The sequence below is a fragment of the Trichomycterus rosablanca genome, chromosome 13 (assembly GCF_030014385.1).
Source record: "Trichomycterus rosablanca isolate fTriRos1 chromosome 13, fTriRos1.hap1, whole genome shotgun sequence".
Lineage (NCBI taxonomy): Eukaryota > Metazoa > Chordata > Actinopteri > Siluriformes > Trichomycteridae > Trichomycterus > Trichomycterus rosablanca.
Genome location: NC_086000.1, coordinates 32,790,067 through 32,811,694, shown reverse-complemented (window position 1 = coordinate 32,811,694; position 21,628 = coordinate 32,790,067). Strand labels below are relative to the sequence as shown.

General features: G+C 41.9%; 1 protein-coding gene across 1 annotated transcript in view; it reads right to left on the bottom strand.

Annotated features, from left to right (window-relative positions):
- Nucleotides 1–370: 370 nt before the first annotated feature.
- efcab11 (EF-hand calcium binding domain 11) overlaps nt 371–21,628 on the bottom strand; it is a 154,078-nt gene continuing 132,820 nt past the window's right edge. Inside the window, exon 6 of the mRNA XM_063007266.1 lies at nt 371–928. Coding sequence (XP_062863336.1) covers nt 847–928 — 82 coding nt within the window. The 3' untranslated portion in view covers nt 371–846. The remainder of the gene's footprint in view (nt 929–21,628) is intronic.

The window sequence follows — 21,628 nt, the reverse complement described above, 5'->3', positions numbered from 1 at the left end:
GAGTGAGGTGACATTTATGACCCGGTTCGTTGGCTCTGATTTTTAATATAATAATAATAATAATAATAATAATAATCATAATAAACAACAGTTACAACAGTTATTTTAATAAACGGAAATTTTCATTGTCTTATAGTGCAACCAGGATGTTTAGCATAGTGAGTCAGGTGACATTTATGACCCAGTTCGTTGGATAAAATTTTTATATAATAATAATAATAATAATAATATTATGGAACAACAGTTATTTTAATAAAGAGACTCATAGTGCAATCAGGATTTTTAGCAAAGTGAGGTGACATTTATGACCCAGTTCGTTGGCTCTGATTTTAATATAATAATAATAATAATAATAATGATAATGATGAACAACAGTTTTTAGTCATTTTAATAAACAGAAATTTTCTTTGTCTTATAGTGCAATCAGGATTTTTTGCAAAGTGACCCAGTTTGTTGGCTCTGATTTTTTTTTACCCAGACATGCCCACAACCCAGTGACATTCTCTTTCCAGGACCAGTACCAGTGCTTTCTGGTGACAGTTACAGAATGATAATGTGGAAACACCTCAGAAATGTATTTTACAAAACCACCATGTTTACTACCATGTCTTACTATACAAAGAATAGCTAGAATGGCCCTTTGCATTGATTGATTGGGTAAGAGGGCGCTGACAAATATCCATAGCTAAAGAGCTACAGTCAGTATTTGTATACACAAAAGAATGCAGGTACAAGCTACCAGAGGTGTAAATAACAAAACAGTAAATCTATGAATATTTACTGGCTTCAGATGAACATAAGCTCCTACTGCTTATTTCCACAGACTTTCCATTTCCTCACAGCACCTCAGCTGTTGGCCTGCGCAAAACTGATAATGTCTTCAAAGTCCTTGAAGCTAATATGTCCATCCCAGTCGTGGTCGACATGTCTGTCAGGAAAAAAAAAAAAAACAGAAAATTATAAATGGCAAAAAGGGGGAATCTCAATTATAATGAGCAAAGCGTTTTTATATTCAGGCTTCTGGCGCAGACAAAGAACCACATTCAGTCCTGTAGGCAAGAGCGTAATCTTGTTAGTTGATGGATCTTAAGTGCTAGTGCAGAGTAGCCTGGGACACAATGGGACAGCCAGAATGCCACCAATAAATAATCCCCAGCAGAACACTGTATTGAAGGCTGTATTGAGTGACTGTTGATGACTGATATTAACTCAAAGAGAAAACAGGAAAACCAATAAACATGTCAATTTTCTTAAATTCAGGATGGCATTTTGTCTTTAAATTAGATGCAGGTCATCTTCATTAGTAGCACTCTCACAAATTCAAACCATATACATAACCAAAATGTCCGTAAACAAACAGCGGGCACTTACTTTTGGGTTTTAAACATGACTTACAGGACCATTCACTCCCGCTGGTGCTGTATCAGGTAATATATTAAAAAGGGTCACATTTAGAATCAGAAGTTACATGTAATAAAAGGGACATTTGGGGATTTGGGATTTTTTTAAACCCCACTACCGGCCACTGTTGGGTCTCTGGGCAAGGCCCCTGAACCTCAATCGTCAGTATATTATATTAATTAATTAATTTATTAGGATTTTAGTGTCATGTTTTACACACTTTGATTACATTCATGACAGGACAGGTAATTACTGGTTACACAAGATTCATCAGTTCAAGTTTTTAATATTAAACACAGTCATGGACAATTTTGTATCTCCAATTCACCTCACTTGCACGTCTTTGAATTGTGGGAGGAACCCCATGCAGACATGGGGAGAACATGCAAACTCCACACAGAAAGGACCTGGAATTAAAACCCAGGACCTTCTTGCTGTGAGGTGACAGTGCTACCCACCGAGCCACCGTTATGCCCCACTATATTATACTGTCACAATTGTAACTTCATGGATAAAAATGCCAAATGTAAAAAGCAAATAAAACTAGAGCTGACTGACATTCAGCTTTTTTGTTGGTGATCTGACAACAAATAATCAGTCTGTTTGTGGAAAGACTTCTTCCAGATCCTTTACTCTTTTAGAAAAACGAGTGTGTCTGTGGAAGAAAGAGTAAGGTCAGGCATTGTTGTTCAGTTAAAAGGCCTGGCTTGCGATCAGTGTTCCAATAATTTCCTAATGTGTTCATGGCTCTGTGCCGTACCTCTACACCAAACTAACACACTAAACCTTTGCTTTGTGCACATGGGCATAATAATTCTGGAATAGAAAGGACCTTTTCCAAACTGGTATTAAATACTGGAAGTATAGCATGTAATTTATATCATTTATTTCATCCGCCTGGTGTGGCAGTGGATGTACAGTAGCTGACATACATGAACTCAATATTTTGGTATGGGGTTGGTCTATATATTTTTGGCCATACAGTGTACATCCTGACAGATGGTAAGTAGTGCTCCTACACTCCTACTGAGGCATTAAGTTGCTCTGTAAAGCAATAAGTGGGGTCAGTTTGATTGAACCAAGTGAGCCAGTGCTTGACTTAATTCACATCCTGATGGAGGTCAGGTTCAGCTGACTGAGCCTTTTATCAGGATGAAAGGTGATGACATGGAGAGGGAAAGGAACCCCAGGAGCAGGGTGCAGTTTTATCATTTTCTCTCTGCACGTCCTGGATGTAGGTTAAAAGGTCAGTCAACAGTAGTACACTGCTGAACATTAACAGGAAATGCTCACGTCTCAAAGACCTCCCATCAGAGTTTCTAATTTTAGTCTTAATAAAAGCCCCAATGTTGCACATACAGCTCAGGCCTCAGTGGATTCACAGATCCAATAAACACTCTCCAATATTAAATACATTCATGGCAATTGGCAGATGCTTTTATCCAGAGTGATTTACACAACTTGGGGCCTTGGGGCTCAAACCAGTGACCTTATGATTACTAGTCCAGTAGCATATGTGCTGAGCTACCACAATAAGGCTAATAGATTAAATTGGACATTGTAATCAATGCACTTTGAAGAAGACTGTACAGCTGGGTGATCATCACATGCAAAAGTAATATATTAATTGGGGTTTTTCACTAAAAGGGCCAAACATATGGTGACATCCCAATTCAAAACCATGGGCATTTAAACAGAGTCATCATAGCACAAACACCAATTTATCTTCTATGATTGATTATCTACACCTATATATATATATATATATATAAAGTGTATCACAAAAGTGAGTACACCCCTCACATTTCTGCAAATATTTCATTATATCTTTTCATGGGACAACACTATAGACATGAAACTTGGATATAACTTAGAGTAGTCAGTGTACAATTTGTATAGCAGTGTAGATTTACTGTCTTCTGAAAATAACTCAACACACAGCCATTAATGTCTAAATAGCTGCAACATAAGTGAGTACACCCCACAGTGAACATGTCCAAATTGTGCCCAAATGTGTCGTTGTCCCTCCCTGGTGTCATGTGTCAAGGTCCCAGGTGTAAATGGGGAGCAGGGCTGTTAAATTTGGTGTTTTGGGTACAATTCTCTCATACTGGCCACTGGATATTCAACATGGCACCTCATGGCAAAAAACTCTCTGAGGATGTGAGAAATAGAATTGTTGCTCTCCACAAAGATGGCCTGGGCTATAAGAAGATTGCTAACACCCTGAAACTGAGCTACAGCATGGTGGCCAAGGTCATACAGTGGTTTTCCAGGACAGGTTCCACTCGGAACAGGCTTCGCCAGGGTCGACCAAAGAAGTTGAGTCCACGTGTTCGACGTCATATCCAGAGGTTGGCTTTAAAAAATAGACACATGAGTGCTGCCAGCATTGCTGCAGAGGTTGAAGACGTGGGAGGTCAGCCTGTCAGTGCTCAGACCATACGCCGCACACTGCATCAACTCGGTCTGCATGGTCGTCATCCCAGAAGGAAGCTGACGCACAAGAAAGCCAGCAAACAGTTTGCTGAAGACAAGCAGTCCAAGAACATGGATTACTGGAATGCCCTGTGGTCTGACGAGACCAAGATAAACTTGTTTGGCTCAGATGGTGTCCAGCATGTGTGGCGGCGCCCTGGTGAGAAGTACCAAGACAACTGTATCTTGCCTACAGTCAAGCATGGTGGTGGTAGCATCATGGTCTTGGGCTGCATGAGTGTTGCTGGCACTGGGGAGCTGCAGTTCATTGAGGGAAACATGAATTCCAACATGTACAGTGACATTCTGAAACAGAGCATGATCCCCTCCCTTCGAAAACTGGGCCTCATGGCAGTTTTCCAACAGGATAACGACCCCAAACACAACCTCCAAGATGACAACTGCCTTGCTGAGGAAGCTGAAGGTAAAGGTGATGGACTAAACCCAATTGAGCACCTGTGGCGCATCCTCATGTGGAAGGTGGAGGAGTTCAAGGTGTCTAACATCCACCAGCTCCGTGATGTCATCATGGAGGAGTGGAAGAGGATTCCAGTAGCAACCTGTGCAGCTCTGGTGAATTCCATGCCCAGGAGGGTTAAGGCAGTGCTGGATAATAATGGTGGTCACACAAAATATTGACACTTTGGGCACAATTTGGACATGTTCACTGTGGGGTGTACTCACTTATGTTGCCAGCCATTTAGACATTAATGGCTGTGTGTTGAGTTATTTTCAGAAGACAGTAAATCTACACTGCTATACAAGCTGTACACTGACTACTCTAAGTTATATCCAAGTTTTATTTCTATAGTGTTGTCCCATAAAAAGATATAATAAAATATTTGCAGAAATGTGAGGGGTGTACTCACTTTTGTGATACACTGTATATATACTGTATATATATAGGCATAACATTATGACCTCCTTGTTTCTATACTCAATGTCAATTTCATCAGCTCCACTTACCATATAGAAGCACTTTGAAGTTCTACAATTACTGAATGTAGTCCATCGGTTTCTCTACATACGTTTTTAACCTGCTTTCACCCTGTTCTTCAATGGTCAGGACCCCCACAGGACCACCACAGAGCAGATATTATTTGGGTGGTGGATCATTCTCAGCACTGCAGTGACACTGATATGGTGGTGGTGTGTTAGTGTATGTTGTGCTGGTATGAGTGTATAAGACACAGCAGCGCTGCTGGAGTTTTTAAACACCTCACTGTCACTGCTGGACTGAGAATTGTCCACCACCCAAAAATATCCAGCCAACAGCGCCCCTTGGGCAGCGTCCTGTGACAACTGATGAAGGTCTAGAAGATGACCAACTCAAACAGCAGCAATAGATGAGCGATCGTCTCTGACTTTACATCTACAAGATGGACCAACTAGGTAGGAGTGTCTAATAGAGTGGACAGTGAGTGGATATGGTATTCATAGTGCTGCTGTGTCTGATCCACTCATACCAGCACAACACACACTAACATGACACAACCATGTCAGTGTCACTGCAGTGCTGAGAATGATCCACACCTAAATAATACCTGCTCTGTGGTGGTCCTGTGGGGGTCCTGATGGACTACAGTCAGTAATTGTAGAACTATAAAGTGCTTCTATATGGTACGTGTAGCTGATAAAATGGACAGTGATATATATAAAGTAGGCTGAAAATGTAGTTCTGTTCTGTGTTATGAAAGAATCCCTAAAACCAATTATAGAAGCAATTATCCAAATGATTCCCAAGAGACTGAAAATTTAATTCCAGCCACATCTGTGGTCCAAAGTTCAGCAGAAAGTTGGTTCTGCTATCTGGGTGGGAAGAATGGCATTCAGGTATCCCGACTCTGTCAGAATAGCACTAGCCAATCGCTGTTATCTGAAAGGCATGATTACAGAAGGGAGGTGTAATACACTCCTCCAAGACCAGTAATCTGCATGTGCTTACATGTGCTGTTGTCTCAGGAGTAAGCTGTTGTGTATCAGGTGGGTAGAAGTGAGTAGGATCTGGCAGTGACTAAACTGGGAGCAATAACAAATTGTCTTCATCAGGTGTGTAAAACAAAGAGAGTAAAATTGAACATCCAGGCAGGAAGGTTCTTAATCAGAAGGGTAAGAAGAAACCTAATGGCCCCTCTAAACAAGCTCAAAAGGTCCTGTGAGATCTCTGCCATAACACTTTATTTCACACAAAGCATAGAGGGTCCTGAAAGCCAATTGATTGGCCAAATCATGTAGAAGAAGAATCCCTTTGTCATATTTACATATACAGACAATTCTTTCTTCACGTATCCCAGCTTGTTTGGAAGCTGGGATCAAAGCACAGGGTCAGCCTTCATATGGCACCTCTGGAGCAGAGAGGGTTAAGGGCCTTGCTCAAGGGCCCAACAGTGGCTGCATGACAGAGCTGGGATTCAAACTCAAAAGTCCAAAGCTCTACCTACTAGGCTACTATTGTCTGACAATGTAGAACTTGATCATGAATTTTTTTCTGGATTTCCTTTTGGATACCCCCCCTTTATCTCCCAGTGTAGTCATATCCAATTCCCCATTGTGAATACACTGCTGCTTACACAACTCCCAAACTGATCAAGGAGAGCCAGATCACCACACACCCCCTCTGACACGTGTTCAATCTGCAGCCGGTTCTTATCATCTGCCAGTTTTGGGTTCCCACACAGAGCTGTGTTGCGAACGCAGAGCCACGCTAAGCTCCATGTGACCCCAACCACACGACACACACACTCATGGAACAGCCTGGACCAGACCGGCAGTAGGAAGAGTAGCAGGAAGGCAGCAGAAATGTCTATGTTATCCAATTCTCAAATATTATTATGTCCTGTCTGAGTGAAATAAGCCATCAGTGAAAATCCCCATCTGCTGTTCCCAGGTTACTTTGATGTTTACTGATGCGTGTGTGTAATGTACAGAATGTGTTACTAATATAGACCTAATTACAGTCAGAGGATATGTTGCAATACACTGATGAGCACAAACATTAGGACCATTTACCTAATATGCTGTCAAAACAGCTCTGACTCCACAAAACATCTGGAGGAGTCCTGTAGTATCTGAAACCAGCAGGTCATTCAGTCTCTGTACAAGATTTAATATCCCTGACCATGTCATCCACTTTTTTTTTCCTAATGTTTTGGTTTATCTGTGGTTATTATAGATTACTTATGTGTACAATCAAAGGGCAGAATATTTTAGACAAGTACTTGTGAATTAATGGAATGAATGAAGCAGTTCAGTGTCATAAACACACCAGGGTATTCCAATTAATTAAAATTAAAAAACACAAATAATTAATGTTAAAATTCATCTATGGGGTTCAAATCTCAACAGTGCTATCAGCCAGTCAGAGGTTTACACAGGCACGATTAGCTATGTCTGCGGAAAAGAGCTGATGGCCAAACAGCCTAGCCATCGGAAACTTTTTAATGCGCTCTTAGTGCCCATCCCAATCCTGGATAAAATAAGGAGGGTTGGGTCAGGAAAAGCATCCGGTGTAAAAACTGTGCCAAATCAGGTAGGTCTGGCACCACCTGTAAAAACTGGCTGCAGGACAGAAATGAACCTCGGACAGAGAGGCAGCTCACTGGAGGATAGAGAACACTCACTCGATTACTCCCTCACTCACACATAGGACCAATTTAAAGCTAATTTATCTTCTGCATGTATGTGGAATGAGGGAGAAAATCTGAGTACACAGAAAAACCTCTGCATACAAGAAGAGAACATGCAAAACTTTTGAATCAAATTCCCCAGGACCCATGTTGCTGTGTGGATAAAATCTACCAGGTGTGTCACTATGCTGCCCCTGTGTTGTATCTGGAAAGGCCATTTGGAGTTATTTTGGGGGAAAAATGCTTGAAAATATATCAAACAGTCCACTGGGCATTTAAAAGCAGCCAAATCAGTCCTGCTCAGAGTCTAAATCTGAAGGCAAACCATGCACCTGGCAACCCTATATGGAGTGCTGGAAGGATAAGACCCATACTTTGTTTTTCTGCTAGTTATACCTTTTAGTTTAACTTAATTTTGTGTATGTATGATTTGTGTAAATTCTATTCATTCAAATTAATCTCCCTGCTGAGTCTGGTTCCTCACAAGGTATCTTCCTGTACTTTTAAGGGAGTTTTTTCTTGCCACTGTCACCCTTGGTTTGCTCAACAGGGGTTTTAGGTCTGTCGTTCCTGGATTTTGTAAAGTTGCTTTGAGACTATGTTGGCAGCATGTTGGCTCAATAGATAGCACTGTCGCCTTACAGCAAGAAGGCTTTGGGTTCGATCCCCAGGTTTGGGTCCTTTCTGTTTGAAGTTTGCATGTTCTCCCCGTGTCTCTGTGGGTTTCCTCCGGGAGCTCTGGTTTCTTCCCACAGTCCAAAGACGTGCAAGTGAGGTGAATTGGAGATACGAAATTGTCCATAATTGTACTGATGAATCTTGTGTAACCAGTAACTACCGTTCCTGTCATGAATGTAACCAAAGTGTAAAACATGATGTTAAAATCCTAATAAGTAAATAACATGAGACAATGTCCATTGTAAAAACGTTATACAAATAAATTTGATTTGATTTTGAAGAGATTAGATAACTAATATAATAACTTCCAAATACATTATTTTCACTTCGAACATACATATTCTGGACATTCGTATTCTGTTGCTGTCCAGTCATGTCTGATTTCAGAGCTGTAGGCGAGTTGATCCACTATCAGAACCTACCACACACTCCCACAGCCATTTCTGTGTGGAGCAGATGCTCAATTACTTTGTCATTGAGCGTGGATGAACAAGCCGATAAAGATGATTCACAAACAAACTGAATTGCATCAGCGTAGGGAAAAGGGTGCGTTCGAGAGCTCTGGCTTTCACTCAGTGCACACTTCCTGCTCAGATGAAATTGAATTGGCCATTTCATAGCGGGAGTGGAATCTCCTATTTCCTGCTCATTGGATCTTCCTCCCTGTTGAGCCTTTTACTGCCAAATAGTATCACGCACGTTTGAGAGCATCACGCCGCACCATCTGATAAGAGCGTTCCTGTAATCAGAACACACTGGACACTTTAACTAATGGCAGAATCAACGTGGATAAAAGCTGCTTTAAAAACTCCCTCCTGTGGGTGAAGATTAGACAGGAGAAAAAACGTAGATGAAGATATTTGTCAGCAGGTTGTGTGTTTTCTTCTCTCGTTCTCTCACTAGGTGATTTCTTCATTATTGCGAGCAGCAGACTGATCGAGTGCACACACACCAGATGTGAGGAAAATTTGCTAGCAACATGGAGGAAAATTAAAACAACATTAAGTATCCAGCAAGTGGAAAATCACGCTTTCCTGTTCCGTGCTGGTGACTCTCGCTCAAATGGAAGTGTGCTACCGGTCTAATTAGATTCTAATGCTGTCCTCCCCATGGAGGAGGACCAGTGAGAAATCTTGCGTACCCCCTTTTCAGAGCCCTTACACCTCTCCAGTGCTCTCTCAGAAGATGCATAACGTACCAGGCTGTGCGACAGACCTGGCACAACTGACGCACAGTCATTAACAAACTGGCATGAAATCTAGATTAAAGAGAGCAGATACTCGACTGACTGTTTATCAGGTACATCAGTGTACCAGTTTGTCCTTTGATATGCACAATTTGGCAACAAACCCAGAGCGACTCGACCAGGATAAAACAGTTATTGTAAATAAATGAATAGCCACATTAATATAACTGCAAACTATATAGCTTGAAATATGTGAAAATTCGAACACTAGATTGTTGGACACCCCCACTTCTTTGTACAAGATTTTTAAGTGTGTCTGTGGGAATTTGTAAATATTCAGTCAAAAAAGCATCTTTTTTCCCCAAAAGTGTTTAACAGGGTTGTAGGCAACTGGAGTTCCTCTATGCCAAACTCATCTAAGCCTAACCATGTCTTTGTATAACTTGTATAACACCTGTTAACAATCAGTGTTACTCAATAATTAGTCTACTTAGCTGTGCCTGTCTATTTACAATGTACATACACTGATCAGCCATAACATTAAAACCACCTCCTTGTTTCTACACACACTGTCTATTTTATCAGCTCCACTTACCATATAGAAGCACTTTGTAGTTCTACTTACCATTACTGATGGTAGTCCATCTGTTTCTCTGCATGCTTTGTTAGCCCCCTTTCATGCTGTTCTTCAACAGTCAGGACCCCTACAGCACCACCACAGAACAGGTATTATTTAGGTGGTGGATCATTCTCAGCACTACAGTGACTGACATGGTGGTGGTGTGTTAGTGTGTGTTGTGCTGGTATGAGTGGATCAGACACAGCAATGCTCACTGTCCCTGCTGGACTGAGAATAGTCCACCAACCAAAAATATATCCAGCCAACAGCACCCCGTGGGCAGCGTCCTGTGACCACTGATGAAGGTCTAGAAGATGACCAACTCAAACAGCAGCAATAGATGAGCGATCGTCTCTGACTTTACATCTACAAGGTGGACCAACTAGGTAGGAGTGTCTAATAGAGTGGACAGTGAGTGGACACGGTATTTAAAAACTCCAGCAGTGCTGCTGTGTCTGATCCACTCATACCAGCACAATTTACACTAACACACCACCACCATGTCAGTGTCACAGCAGTGCTGAGAATGATCCACCACCCAAATAATACCTGCTCTGTGGTGGTCCTGTGGGGATCCTGACCATTGAAGAGCAAGGGGAAAGCAGGTTAAAAAGGTATGTAGAGAAACAGATGGGCTACAGTCAGTAATTGTAATTGTAGTAAACTTCAAAGTGCTCCTATATGGTAAGTGGAGCTGATAAAATTAACAGTGAGTGTAGAAACAAGGAGGTGGTTTTAATGTTGTGGCTGATCAGTGTATATGGTAGATCATTTTAGATTAAATTATTGGGACCCTTGGTAGAAAAAAATAGGACTAACATCTTTATGAGACAACCTGGACTGTTTATGTAATTTCCTGTCTGAGTTGCAGCATTCCTGACAGGGACACCAAAGCTGGTTCCCAGGATGCTCAGTGCTAAGGCTTTGTCAAGCCTTTTTTTTTTTATCATTTTGAGGCATAACACCAGTAGACTGGCAACTCAGTGTGGTCAGACGTCTGAAGAGAACCGTGCACCCAGAAACAATTACAGTAATGGTGACCGCTTCACATAATTCAGCGTTTGACTGACTGGTCTGATATTAACGTTGAGGCAACACGTCAAGCAGCCTGGAAAGTTATCAGATCAGTAAAAGTGCTGGAGGGACTTTGCTGTCCCCACTGTCTTTACCATGCTGAGTAAAAACACACAAAGAACCGACTCTTCAGGCTATGCTTGGTCTGATACCCTGCCAGACATTATGATGGCACTGTCATTCAAAACACCACCACGGCGTTAACTGTTTACCAATAAAAAACACAGGCCAGACAGTCAGTGGTTCCTGTCGGAAAGCATTTGTATGGGTTGTAGCAGGCTGTCCTGCTAGGGAAGGTGATGTAACTGGTAAACATGCATCAAATATAGTGAGAGGATCTTGTATTATACTTGTCTGCAGACGCCGACTGCACTAACTGAGTTAAATAAGGGGAAGAGTAGCTGAGAAGAGTTTTGTAAATAAACATGAACCAGTGGATATTACGACGCATATGCAGAGGTCATTTATCCAGGGAATACAGCAAACAATGATGTGTTTTATTAAGAGCATTGGTGGCAAATCAAATAGCTGAATGATAAAAAGCATCAAGCTTGTGAAGGGTGGTTTTGCAGGGATATCTGTAGATCGTGTCACCATGGTCAAACCATGGTATGTTTTATGTACGTTTTAACAATCGTTCGTTTAGCAGCAGGAGTAACAGAGGAATGTTAATTAATATTAATATAAGTTTATTAATATAAAGAAAATGCCATTTTCCTAGGTATTTGTGAACTGTAACCTGCTCCAGAATAAAACCACCCTAGGTGGTAATGTTAGCCTTGGCTGAATTTAAAAATAGATTAAGGCTAGTAAAGACCTGCTGAATTTGGAGGAAGATATCCTGCAACATATGTAGCACAGCCTCAGGAGAAGAACCAGAAACATACAAGATCAGCATGTGAGAGTCTATGAAAGGCTTTGCCAACCTGAAAAATATAAAAAAAATACAATAAAAAAGAATAGGACCAAGTATTGAACTTTGGGGGACACACAAAGACATGTTCCCACTGCCATGGTGCCAGTGCTGGTGCCAAGATCCCAAATAGTTTGATAGTTTTATGCTGCAAAACCTTTATGATCTGAAACCAGCAAACCTGCGATGCAAGCAGCTAATGGGGGGTGAGGGGGTGTCTTTCCTGCTATTTACATATAAAAGCAAGAACAGCGCAGCACAAACAGCAGTAATGAATCATTATTGGTATGCAGAAAAAAACAAAAGCATTACTTGCAATCTGGTCCTCATGAGAAATACAAGATAAACAGGATAAGAAATAGTGCAGCTACATAAACCTGATGTGTGTAACCACATGAAATATGCAGAAAATGCTCATGCACATGAATAGAAATCACAGAAAGTGCCCACTGAGGTCACATAATTTGACGGTCACAGATGTTGGTGCAACACTCTGTGTAATAACTGTACACAATCACAGATAAAGCAAACAAAGCACTTGTCTTTTCTCTTGGATGTAATTTATGTTCATGACAATCAATTAGTGCCAGACACAGACACTAAAAAAGTTGATTCTGAACCCTCAGCAGAAAAATTTAGGGCAAGCCGTAGCCTAGTGTTTAAGGTACTGGACTAGTAATCAAAAGGTCACTGGTTCAAGTCCCACCACTGCCAGGTTGCTGCTGTTGAGCCCTTGAGCAAGGCCCTTAACCCTTAATTGCTTAGATTGTATACTGTAACTGTAATGTAAGTTGCTTTGGATAAAGGCGTCTGCTAAAAATGTGTGTTCCAGCATGTTGTTCTGACTTCTGTTTTTTGATGATGGAACGCCCACATCCACATACGCAAACTTTGGGCTCTCAAACTGGAGTAAACATGGGCCTGTACCACCACCAGCACTGTGTTGGTAAAAAAGAGGTCACATTGAGGGGCTGAGAAGCAACAAAACCACTTTTGGGCTGGTTGTGCCATTGTTTTCTATGGAGTGTGGTGCTATTTGCCGCATTGTGGAGTTTGCTGCGATTTTTTAACAACATGAACTTTTTTTTGTTCGTAGAGACACACCCTAAGAGCACTCTTTCCTCATCTCTGTGTAGGCACCTCTAATCAGCCAGCAGAGGTCGTAATTGCACCAGTCTGACATAGAGACCCATATCCGGCTTAGTCCCGCCCATCTGAACAACAGGCCAATCGCTGTTCATGTGACCGCTCAGCCTCAGCCGGCAAGGCAGAGCTGAGATTCGATACGATGTATTCGAGATCCCAGCTCTGGTTGCAGCGTGTGTTTTTACCGCTGCGCCACCTGAGCGGCAAGACATGGACTTCTAAGTATTTTACTGACGTCAGATGTAAAGCTGTTTAAGGATCACAATTTAAATCTAGGTTTAAATCGCCATTACGGTACTAAACACTGAGAAATACAATAGTAATTTAACAGCTTATCAGAACTGTACAATTTACTGCATTTTATCACAGAGATACAACTAATATTGAGCAGAATGAAGTTCACCCTATTAGTCCGGCCCTCCACAACAGTCCCAGTTTCTTAAGTGGCCCCTTGGAAAAGTGAATTGCCCACCTCTGGTTTAATCAAAGGAGAAGATCTACAGAGTCAAAAGCTTTCAGTGTATGGTTCAGTGTAGAAGTCATTCACAACTTTTATAATAGCGGTCATACAACTATAGCCTTAACAAAAACCAGAATGAGCATTAGAAAATTGTTTATACACATTTAAAAAAATGTAAAATGTAATAATAAATTAATATCACTATCATACAGACCTGTCGTCAGACGGTGTGTACTGTCATACCTCCAAGCCATAGAGAAAACTGTATCTGTGTAACAGATCCAACGACCCAGTAAAATCGTAAAATTATGACACCTGAAGTGTGTAATCGTTGTTGTTTCACATAACGCTGTAAAGAAGAAACTGGAACCTGAGTAAAGAGAACTGCAGGAACACCAGCCTACTTAGACAAGCAGCATTTCTGCTGGGACAAGAATCACCATGCAAGCGTGAATAAGAGGGAATAAGATTGGGCAACATGTCTCCAGAAAAATGTGTTGGACAACCCTAACTGAGATAAATATTGCCCGGCCGATGTACTGCTCTCATTTCTCTGTGCCAGAATTCGACTTGGGAGGACGCAGTGGTCTTCCCGGGAGACGCAGCCTGGTAATGACATCATCAGTGTGCACCAGAGGCACAGCTATATTAATCTGAGAGCTGCTCGGCACTTTTTTCTGCTTTTTATTTATTTTTTTTCCAGTATGGAGCACTGGGAAAAGAGGAATGGCAGAACGTAAGCGCTACTCTGTCATTGTCAGGAAAAGCTCACTAATACTGACTCTGCAGAAAAGTGCAAAAATATATGCTCTGCTGGTTTTATTCTGCTGGCACTGCCTCTGCACTAACACTGTTTTTACACACAGTCCAAATGTTTAGGTCAGTAACCAGAATCAGTTCTGAGCTTGTTTTAAGAATGGTGTTATCACTGTAGATTTATTAACACAGAAACAATCCGTCCAAACCCTGAACTAACTGAGTGGTTTATATTCATCAACTTTATCCTGGTCAGGAAACACTGGACACAAGGCAGGAATACCCTGGACATGGTGCCAATCCATCGCAGGGCTTTGTCTGTCCCCCCAAGACACAGCTAATCACTGCTGTGTGAACGACCAGCCAGTGGTGTACTAGCGTAATAGACCCCTGTGCCACCTGAGCACCATCATGGCAGGAATTAAGGAGTGTACAGAAAATCTTTAGAAGATAGGATAAACAAGGTAAACCAATGTATTATTTTTATCACTGGTAATGGAGACGCTCAGGTAGCCCAGGGATAAACTGCACTAGCTCACCTCTGTGTGAATTTGGGGTTGGAATCCCTAGCGGTGCTATCAGTCGGTTAGGCGTGTACATACAAACAAGATTTGCTGTGTCTGAGGGGGTTGATGGACAGTGAGGATCCACTGCAGTGATAAAAAATTAAATCACTGGTAATTAAATCAACGCATTGCGGCATTTTGTCAACCATTTGGATCAAGACTTTTAGTCGAAGTTGCACTCTTACATAATAATTATTCACTTTTATTTATTTTATTTTATTTATATTATTAAAGATTTCCAGGGTGGCTTAGTAGTGCACCAGGTAGTGTGTGTCGCACAGCCTCAGCGTTCAGCTGGTGTAGGTTCTGAACTATTTCCCTCATGCCTGGATGGGTTAATTACTACAGTTTAGGCAGACATTCCAAGTTGCAAAAACTCATTTCAGGGAGGTACCCCCGGACCCGGACCTCGACCCCCCAAGCCCAAAAAAAAAAAAAAGATATGGGTAATAAACTTTTAGAACTTTAGAACTTTTAGGAGCTGCTAACTGAGCTACTAATCTAACTGTTCGCATCACAAACACATTAATGTGTACTACATAGTGCACTAGATAGTGTGAAAGATAATAGATTTATGTTTCTTACATAATGCTTTAGGTAGCGTATTAGTTAACGGATTTAGGTTCCCTACATAGTGCACTAAATTGTATATCAGATAACGGATTTATGTTCCCTACATAGTGCACTAGATTGTATATTAGACAATTGATTTATGTTCCCTATTAGTGCACTAGACAGTATATTAGACAAATGATTTATGTTCCCTACACAGTGCGCTAGATTGTATATCAGATAACGGATTTAATACACGATCAGGGAAAAAATTCTGTCGCCTGCGTGCGTGCGTGCGTGTGTGTGTGTGCACTCTTGGCCGCTCGTTCTAGATTCCAGGAGATTTTATCTGACTTGCGGGCATCAGGGAGCCGCTATGTATATACGGGAGACTCCCGGAACTTCCCGGAGACTTGGAATGTCTGGTTTAGGGTACCAATAGGGTAACTGGCTACTCTAAATTGTCTCTCAAATTGTAGGTAAGTAGGTAACTGCATCCACAAAATTGGTTGGGAATTTTCCAAACTAATTTACCTGAGTCGTGTTTTTAGCTGCTTTAGACTTTGACATCTTGGAAATTTTGAATAACTGATTGCTAACTGAATTGCTGTATGATTGCTAGGACCACCTCATAGTGCAAATTAACCAGTAAATGTAAAACACTTGAACGCTATGCAAATGAAAATGTAAAATCACTAAACACAAACCTTCAGTTTTAAATTTCACAGCAAATTGCTTATTATATGGGAAAAGGCTCATTTCAAGGTCCGTGGCGCGATTTTAACACCCATGAATTAGGCATTTATATTTATAAGGTATAAAATTAGGGAAAATCTATTTCTGTCTCTTTTTTGATCTTCAGAAGCGTGTCTGAAAAGGAGCATAAACCAAGCAAATGGCGTGTGAGGTTTATAGGTCTTGCATATGGTGCCATGGCATGGGGACCCCACAAGCAATCAGAGCCCATCACTCAGATGAAAGCGTTCCTCTCCGGCAGGTTGAGAGGCAGTGGGAGAGCAATCGCGTTACTGAGCCGTGCTCTGATTGTGTCTTAATTGGGGCGCTTTACTGGTCTCAGAGCGCTTCTGCTTTTCATTCTCCCCCATCCTTCCGGGAGAGCAGAGCGAACTGCAGCCCTAGTGCTCTGTGTTCTCACCGCTGATCGATGGAGATCTGCCTCGCCGCGGGAGAGATGTTACGGCTACAGCCTCCTTTTTAGATTAACTAAATCACTTCCATTAAAAGCAGAACGGCGCGCTGTCATGGCAACCACTGTAAGCATTGATGGGAGTTGTGAAATGTGCAGCAGAAAGCGCTTCTCTGCCTCCAGCACCCAGACGGGATATTGATGCCGATGTAATGGGTGGCTGGCTTTCGCTTGCCTGAGCTACCTGCTGAGCCTACAAACAAGATCACGGTTAGGCTGGGACGCATGCCACGGGCGTCCATACATCTAATCCCACTGCATACACACTAAATCCCAAAGCTGCTTAAATACACACACCATTACACTCGTCTGTTGTTACGCAGGGTTCTTTTCTTTAAATACAGAGCAAGTCAACAAACGGCATGATTGGTGCTCTGGGTTACGGCTGCACTGTGCTTTTGAAATGCTGTTGGACACCAGCCCAAACCGGACGTCAAAAAGCGATAAGATTTTATGGTTTAACACAACTGTAAGAGGTTCCCACTGTTCATCAAACAAAAGAGGCAGGTAGCCAACACGCCATAGCAATCTAAATAAAAAGCATAATTTCCGAGTACATTTTCTATATACATAAGGTAAATAAACAGCTCAACATGATTTACTAAACCCGCAATCTATAAATACACTATACAACCAAAAAATACGTGGACACCACTTATTATTATTCAGTTCTTTATTGGTTTTTTTTTCCATTCCATTTCACCCAATTCAGTCATGGCCAATTGGAACTTATCTCTCTTTCGTTAATGCCGCCACCCCCACCCCTAATCAAGGTAGGCCATGGCTGTCAGGCGCTCTCTCCAACACATGTACACCACACAGTATCCACGATCAGCTATCCCCAATGCAGGCCACTGTAGACTGGTCAGCAAAGAGCAGCACTTGCCGCAGAAACTCGTTATCTCTCAGTCATTTGTTCAGCCATTGTCCCTCCCCCTACAGACACACAGCCAATAAGTGGTCTGTGCAGGCGCCTGGTCAGCTGATAGCAAAGCTTACATTAAATATCAAGACCACAGTTCTTACACCTATTGCTCTTCTATTGGTCAGCATACCCGACGGCACTGTTCTTACTTCCATTGCTCTTCTATTGGTCAGCATACCCGACATCACAGTTCTTACACCCATTGCTCTTATATTGGTCAGCATACCTGACAGCACAGTTCTCATGTCTATTGCTCTTCTATTGGTCAGCATACATGACGGAACAGTTCTTACTCCTATTGCTCTTCTATTGGTCAGCATACCTGACATCACAGATCTTACACCCATTGCTCTTCTATTGGTCAGCATACCTGACATCACAGTTCTTACACCCATTGCTCTTCTATTGGTCAGCATACCTGACATCACAGTTCTTATACCCATTGCTCTTCTATTGGTCAGCATACCTGACAGCACAGTTCTCATGTCTGTTGCTCTTCTATTGGTCAGCATACATGAAGGAACAGTTCTTACTCCAATTGCTCTTCTATTGGTCAGCATACCTGACATCACAGTTCTTACACCCATTGCTCTTTTATTGGTCAGCATACCTGACAGCACAGTTCTCATGTCTATTGCTCTTCTATTGGTCAGCATACCTGACATCACAATTCTTACGCCCATTGCTCTTCTATTGGTCAGCATACCTGACATCACAGTTCTTACACCCATTGCTCTTCTATTGGTCAGCATACCTGACATCACAGTTCTTACGCCCATTGCTCTTCTATTGGTCAGCATACATGACGGAACAGTTCTTACACCCATTGCTTTTCTATTGGTCAGCATACCTGACATCACAGTTCTTACACCCATTGCTCTTCTATTGGTCAGCATACATGACGGAACAGTTCTCACACCCATTGCTCTTCTATTGGTCAGCATACCTGATCACACAGTTCTTACACCCATTGCTCTTCTAGGCTGTTCAGAGCACACCCCAGACAGCCAATTCTGTGTAGATGCCCGACCAGGCAGTAGGTGTTGCAGTTGTAGCAGCAACATGCACCACAAGGATCATTCTGGTCAGCATTGCTCTTCTATTGGTCAGCATACCTGACATCACAATTCTTACCCCTATTGGTCCTCTATTGGTCAGCATACCTGACATCACAATTCTTACGTCTATTGCGCCTTTATTGGTCAGCGTACCTGATCACCCAATTCTTACACCCATTGCTCTTCTATTGGTCAGCATACGTCAACATGTCACCACTCTCAAAGGCCTTCCCTCCCTTAGTTGAACACCTACAGCCTACAGTACCCATTTACCACCTTCTGAGGCTGGTGTCGAGTCTAAGTGGCGGTAGGCTAGCGTAATAAAATGCTGAACCACCCAAGTGCTCTTAGAGATGGTTTGATTTGTTGATGAGTTTGGTGTGAAGAAATTCCAGTGACTGATTATAACCCAGTTAAAACTCTTTGGAATCAATGAAACCTTCTCATCCAGCATCAGTGCCTGACCTTACTGGAGGCTGTTATAGCTACAAAGGGAGAGAGCATGTTTTGGAAATGGCATGTTCAACAAGGTCATGGTCAGATGTCCACATATTATTAATCTTCTCACAAACTAACCAATTAGTGCAAAGGTGGGTGGATTTTCAGATGCATCTGGTTCAAAAAGTGAGATTTAAGAGTTGCCTTCCCCCATACAACATTCCTTGCTCACTGTCTATAACTATCTTATACATTTCTGTTTAAAAGGTGTAGCCCCCACCACCACCACCACCACCACCACAGTGTCCAAGCAATATTTGAGAACCCCCCCCCCCCCCACACACACACACACCCACACACAAACACAGGCTATAAGGGGGGTTGTTGCGGATGCCAGGGCGTGACCCTCTGTACACTATACTGTGGTCTAGCAGGTGAAAAGAAGCGGTTGGTGGCAGAAGTGGGAGCAAGGATGTAACTGAATATAGAATTAACAGAAATTGGCTGATTAATGTTGTTTTATTTTATTTTATTTATTATTTTTTTTCTCCCTCTTTAGCGCATCCAATTTCTGCCTGTCAATCATCCTCTCTCTGATGCTGGTCCCTGCTCCTGATTGGGGAGGACAAGGCTGCTCCACGCCCCCTCTGACACGTGCACAGCAATCGAACATCTTATCGCCTACACTTGACGAGTGCAGTGCAGTACATCGCTGTGTATGGAGAGCCACACCCTCTACTGCACTCCTTTCCTATCTCTGTGCGGGCGCCACCAACTAGCCAGCAGAGGTTGTAATCGCACTAGTCTGGGAGAGAGTCCCCATCCGGCTTAATCCCGCCCCTTATCTGAACAACAGGCCAGTCGTTGTTCATGTTGCCGCTCAGCCTCAGCCGGCAAGGCAGAGCCGAGATTCGATACGATGTATTCGAGATCTCATCTCTGGTGAACAGCGTGTGTTTTACCGCTGCACCACCTGAGCTATTTAATTTTTTAGAAAAATTTAAACCAATTACTCTTTTACAATACCATCTTTCCACATAATGGACAATATTATATTTATTTATTTAATTTTTGGACAAAGAGGTGAGTGTATCAATTGTTTTGCCACACAAATTGCCGTGACCTGCACGTCCCTGACAGGAGTACGTAAACTTTTGAACAGCATGAATGGAAAAAGCAGAGAAATGCTGAAGGCTAAAAGAGGAAAAAGTGCTACACTGAAAGCCTGACACTTTCTCAGCACAAAGCCACAAACGCGCAGCTTGCAGTTATAAATTAGAATGTGCTTACGGGAAGGAAAGATTGATGACTACACGGTGCGCATCTCATGACTCTATGACTCTCCTGCTTAGTTATTAAGGGATTGCAGTGACTTCTCACATCTGCAGCCTTCCAAGTTACTGAGGAAGCAGGTTTGTAAAGGGAATTAAAAGAGATGTCTGGGAGACGTCTTCGAGAAACCTTAGGGCTGATCGGAGGATGAGGCACATTTCGCAGGTGGTAAATGGATTTTCTAACTGGCAAAGAGAGCCGTGCTGGTTGAACTAAACAAAGTGGGCGCGTTTCTTCCGAGGCTAAGGATGTCAGATAAATGTTTACCCAACACTCTTAACAGCAGAAGTCACAGAATGGAAAAGAATTCATTTGTTTAAACACTGTTCTCACTCAATAAAGCCGTACAGACTCACACGTCGTCCCAAGTTACTGACTGTAACTGGAATTGTTGTCATCTTATGAAAACTCTGTGTTTTAACCCTCTCCTCAATTCCTGTTGCAGTGACACTGATATTTATCTTAACATGTCCAGTTCAGCTCATGATATGGACTAGCTCAAGCCAGAGATGTAAAAAACAACAACGGATTAGCAACTGTATTTTGCTCTTTTATTTAGTGCCTTTACTTTCCTAGTCATTGTGCAAATAAATGTAATTTCCGTAACAAGAAGGTACCAGTTAAAAACTTAAACTGAAACGTTTTATTTTCATTGCAAAACAAAAGCGCGCGATAAATCACGACACAGCGGCCAAAATCCAAAACACAGCAAAAAAATCATAACCACTGCTTACCTTAGCTTCTGTTTTTCCAGATGCTATTAAATTTATAAGCGTGTGTCCCATTAGGAATATAATGCGTTATTTTCGAAATGTGTGCTTTTAATTAAAAACCTCCAAACTTTTCTCAGTTGTGAAGTAAAACACGAACTCATTAGAAAGCCGATCCGGCGTTTCATTGACACGTCATCTGTGTGACGCAAATTAAATAAATGAAAATAACAGCATTTCTTACTAACAATTAAAATCAGAAGGTCTGATTTGTTCAGAAAGCGCTCTTTCAACCATTAGCGCCAATTCTGTAGGAGCGTTTCATTTACCCCAGTTGTTCCTGTGAAGTGCACTACGTAGGGTATTCTACCATTTTATGATGAGTCACAAGAAGAGGCTATATATAATTATATATAATTGTCACACGTAACTAATGTTAACACATGCTGACGCTAGGGACTCTTGTTGTTTACGAGTCATGAGTCGAGTCCAAGTCATTTGAA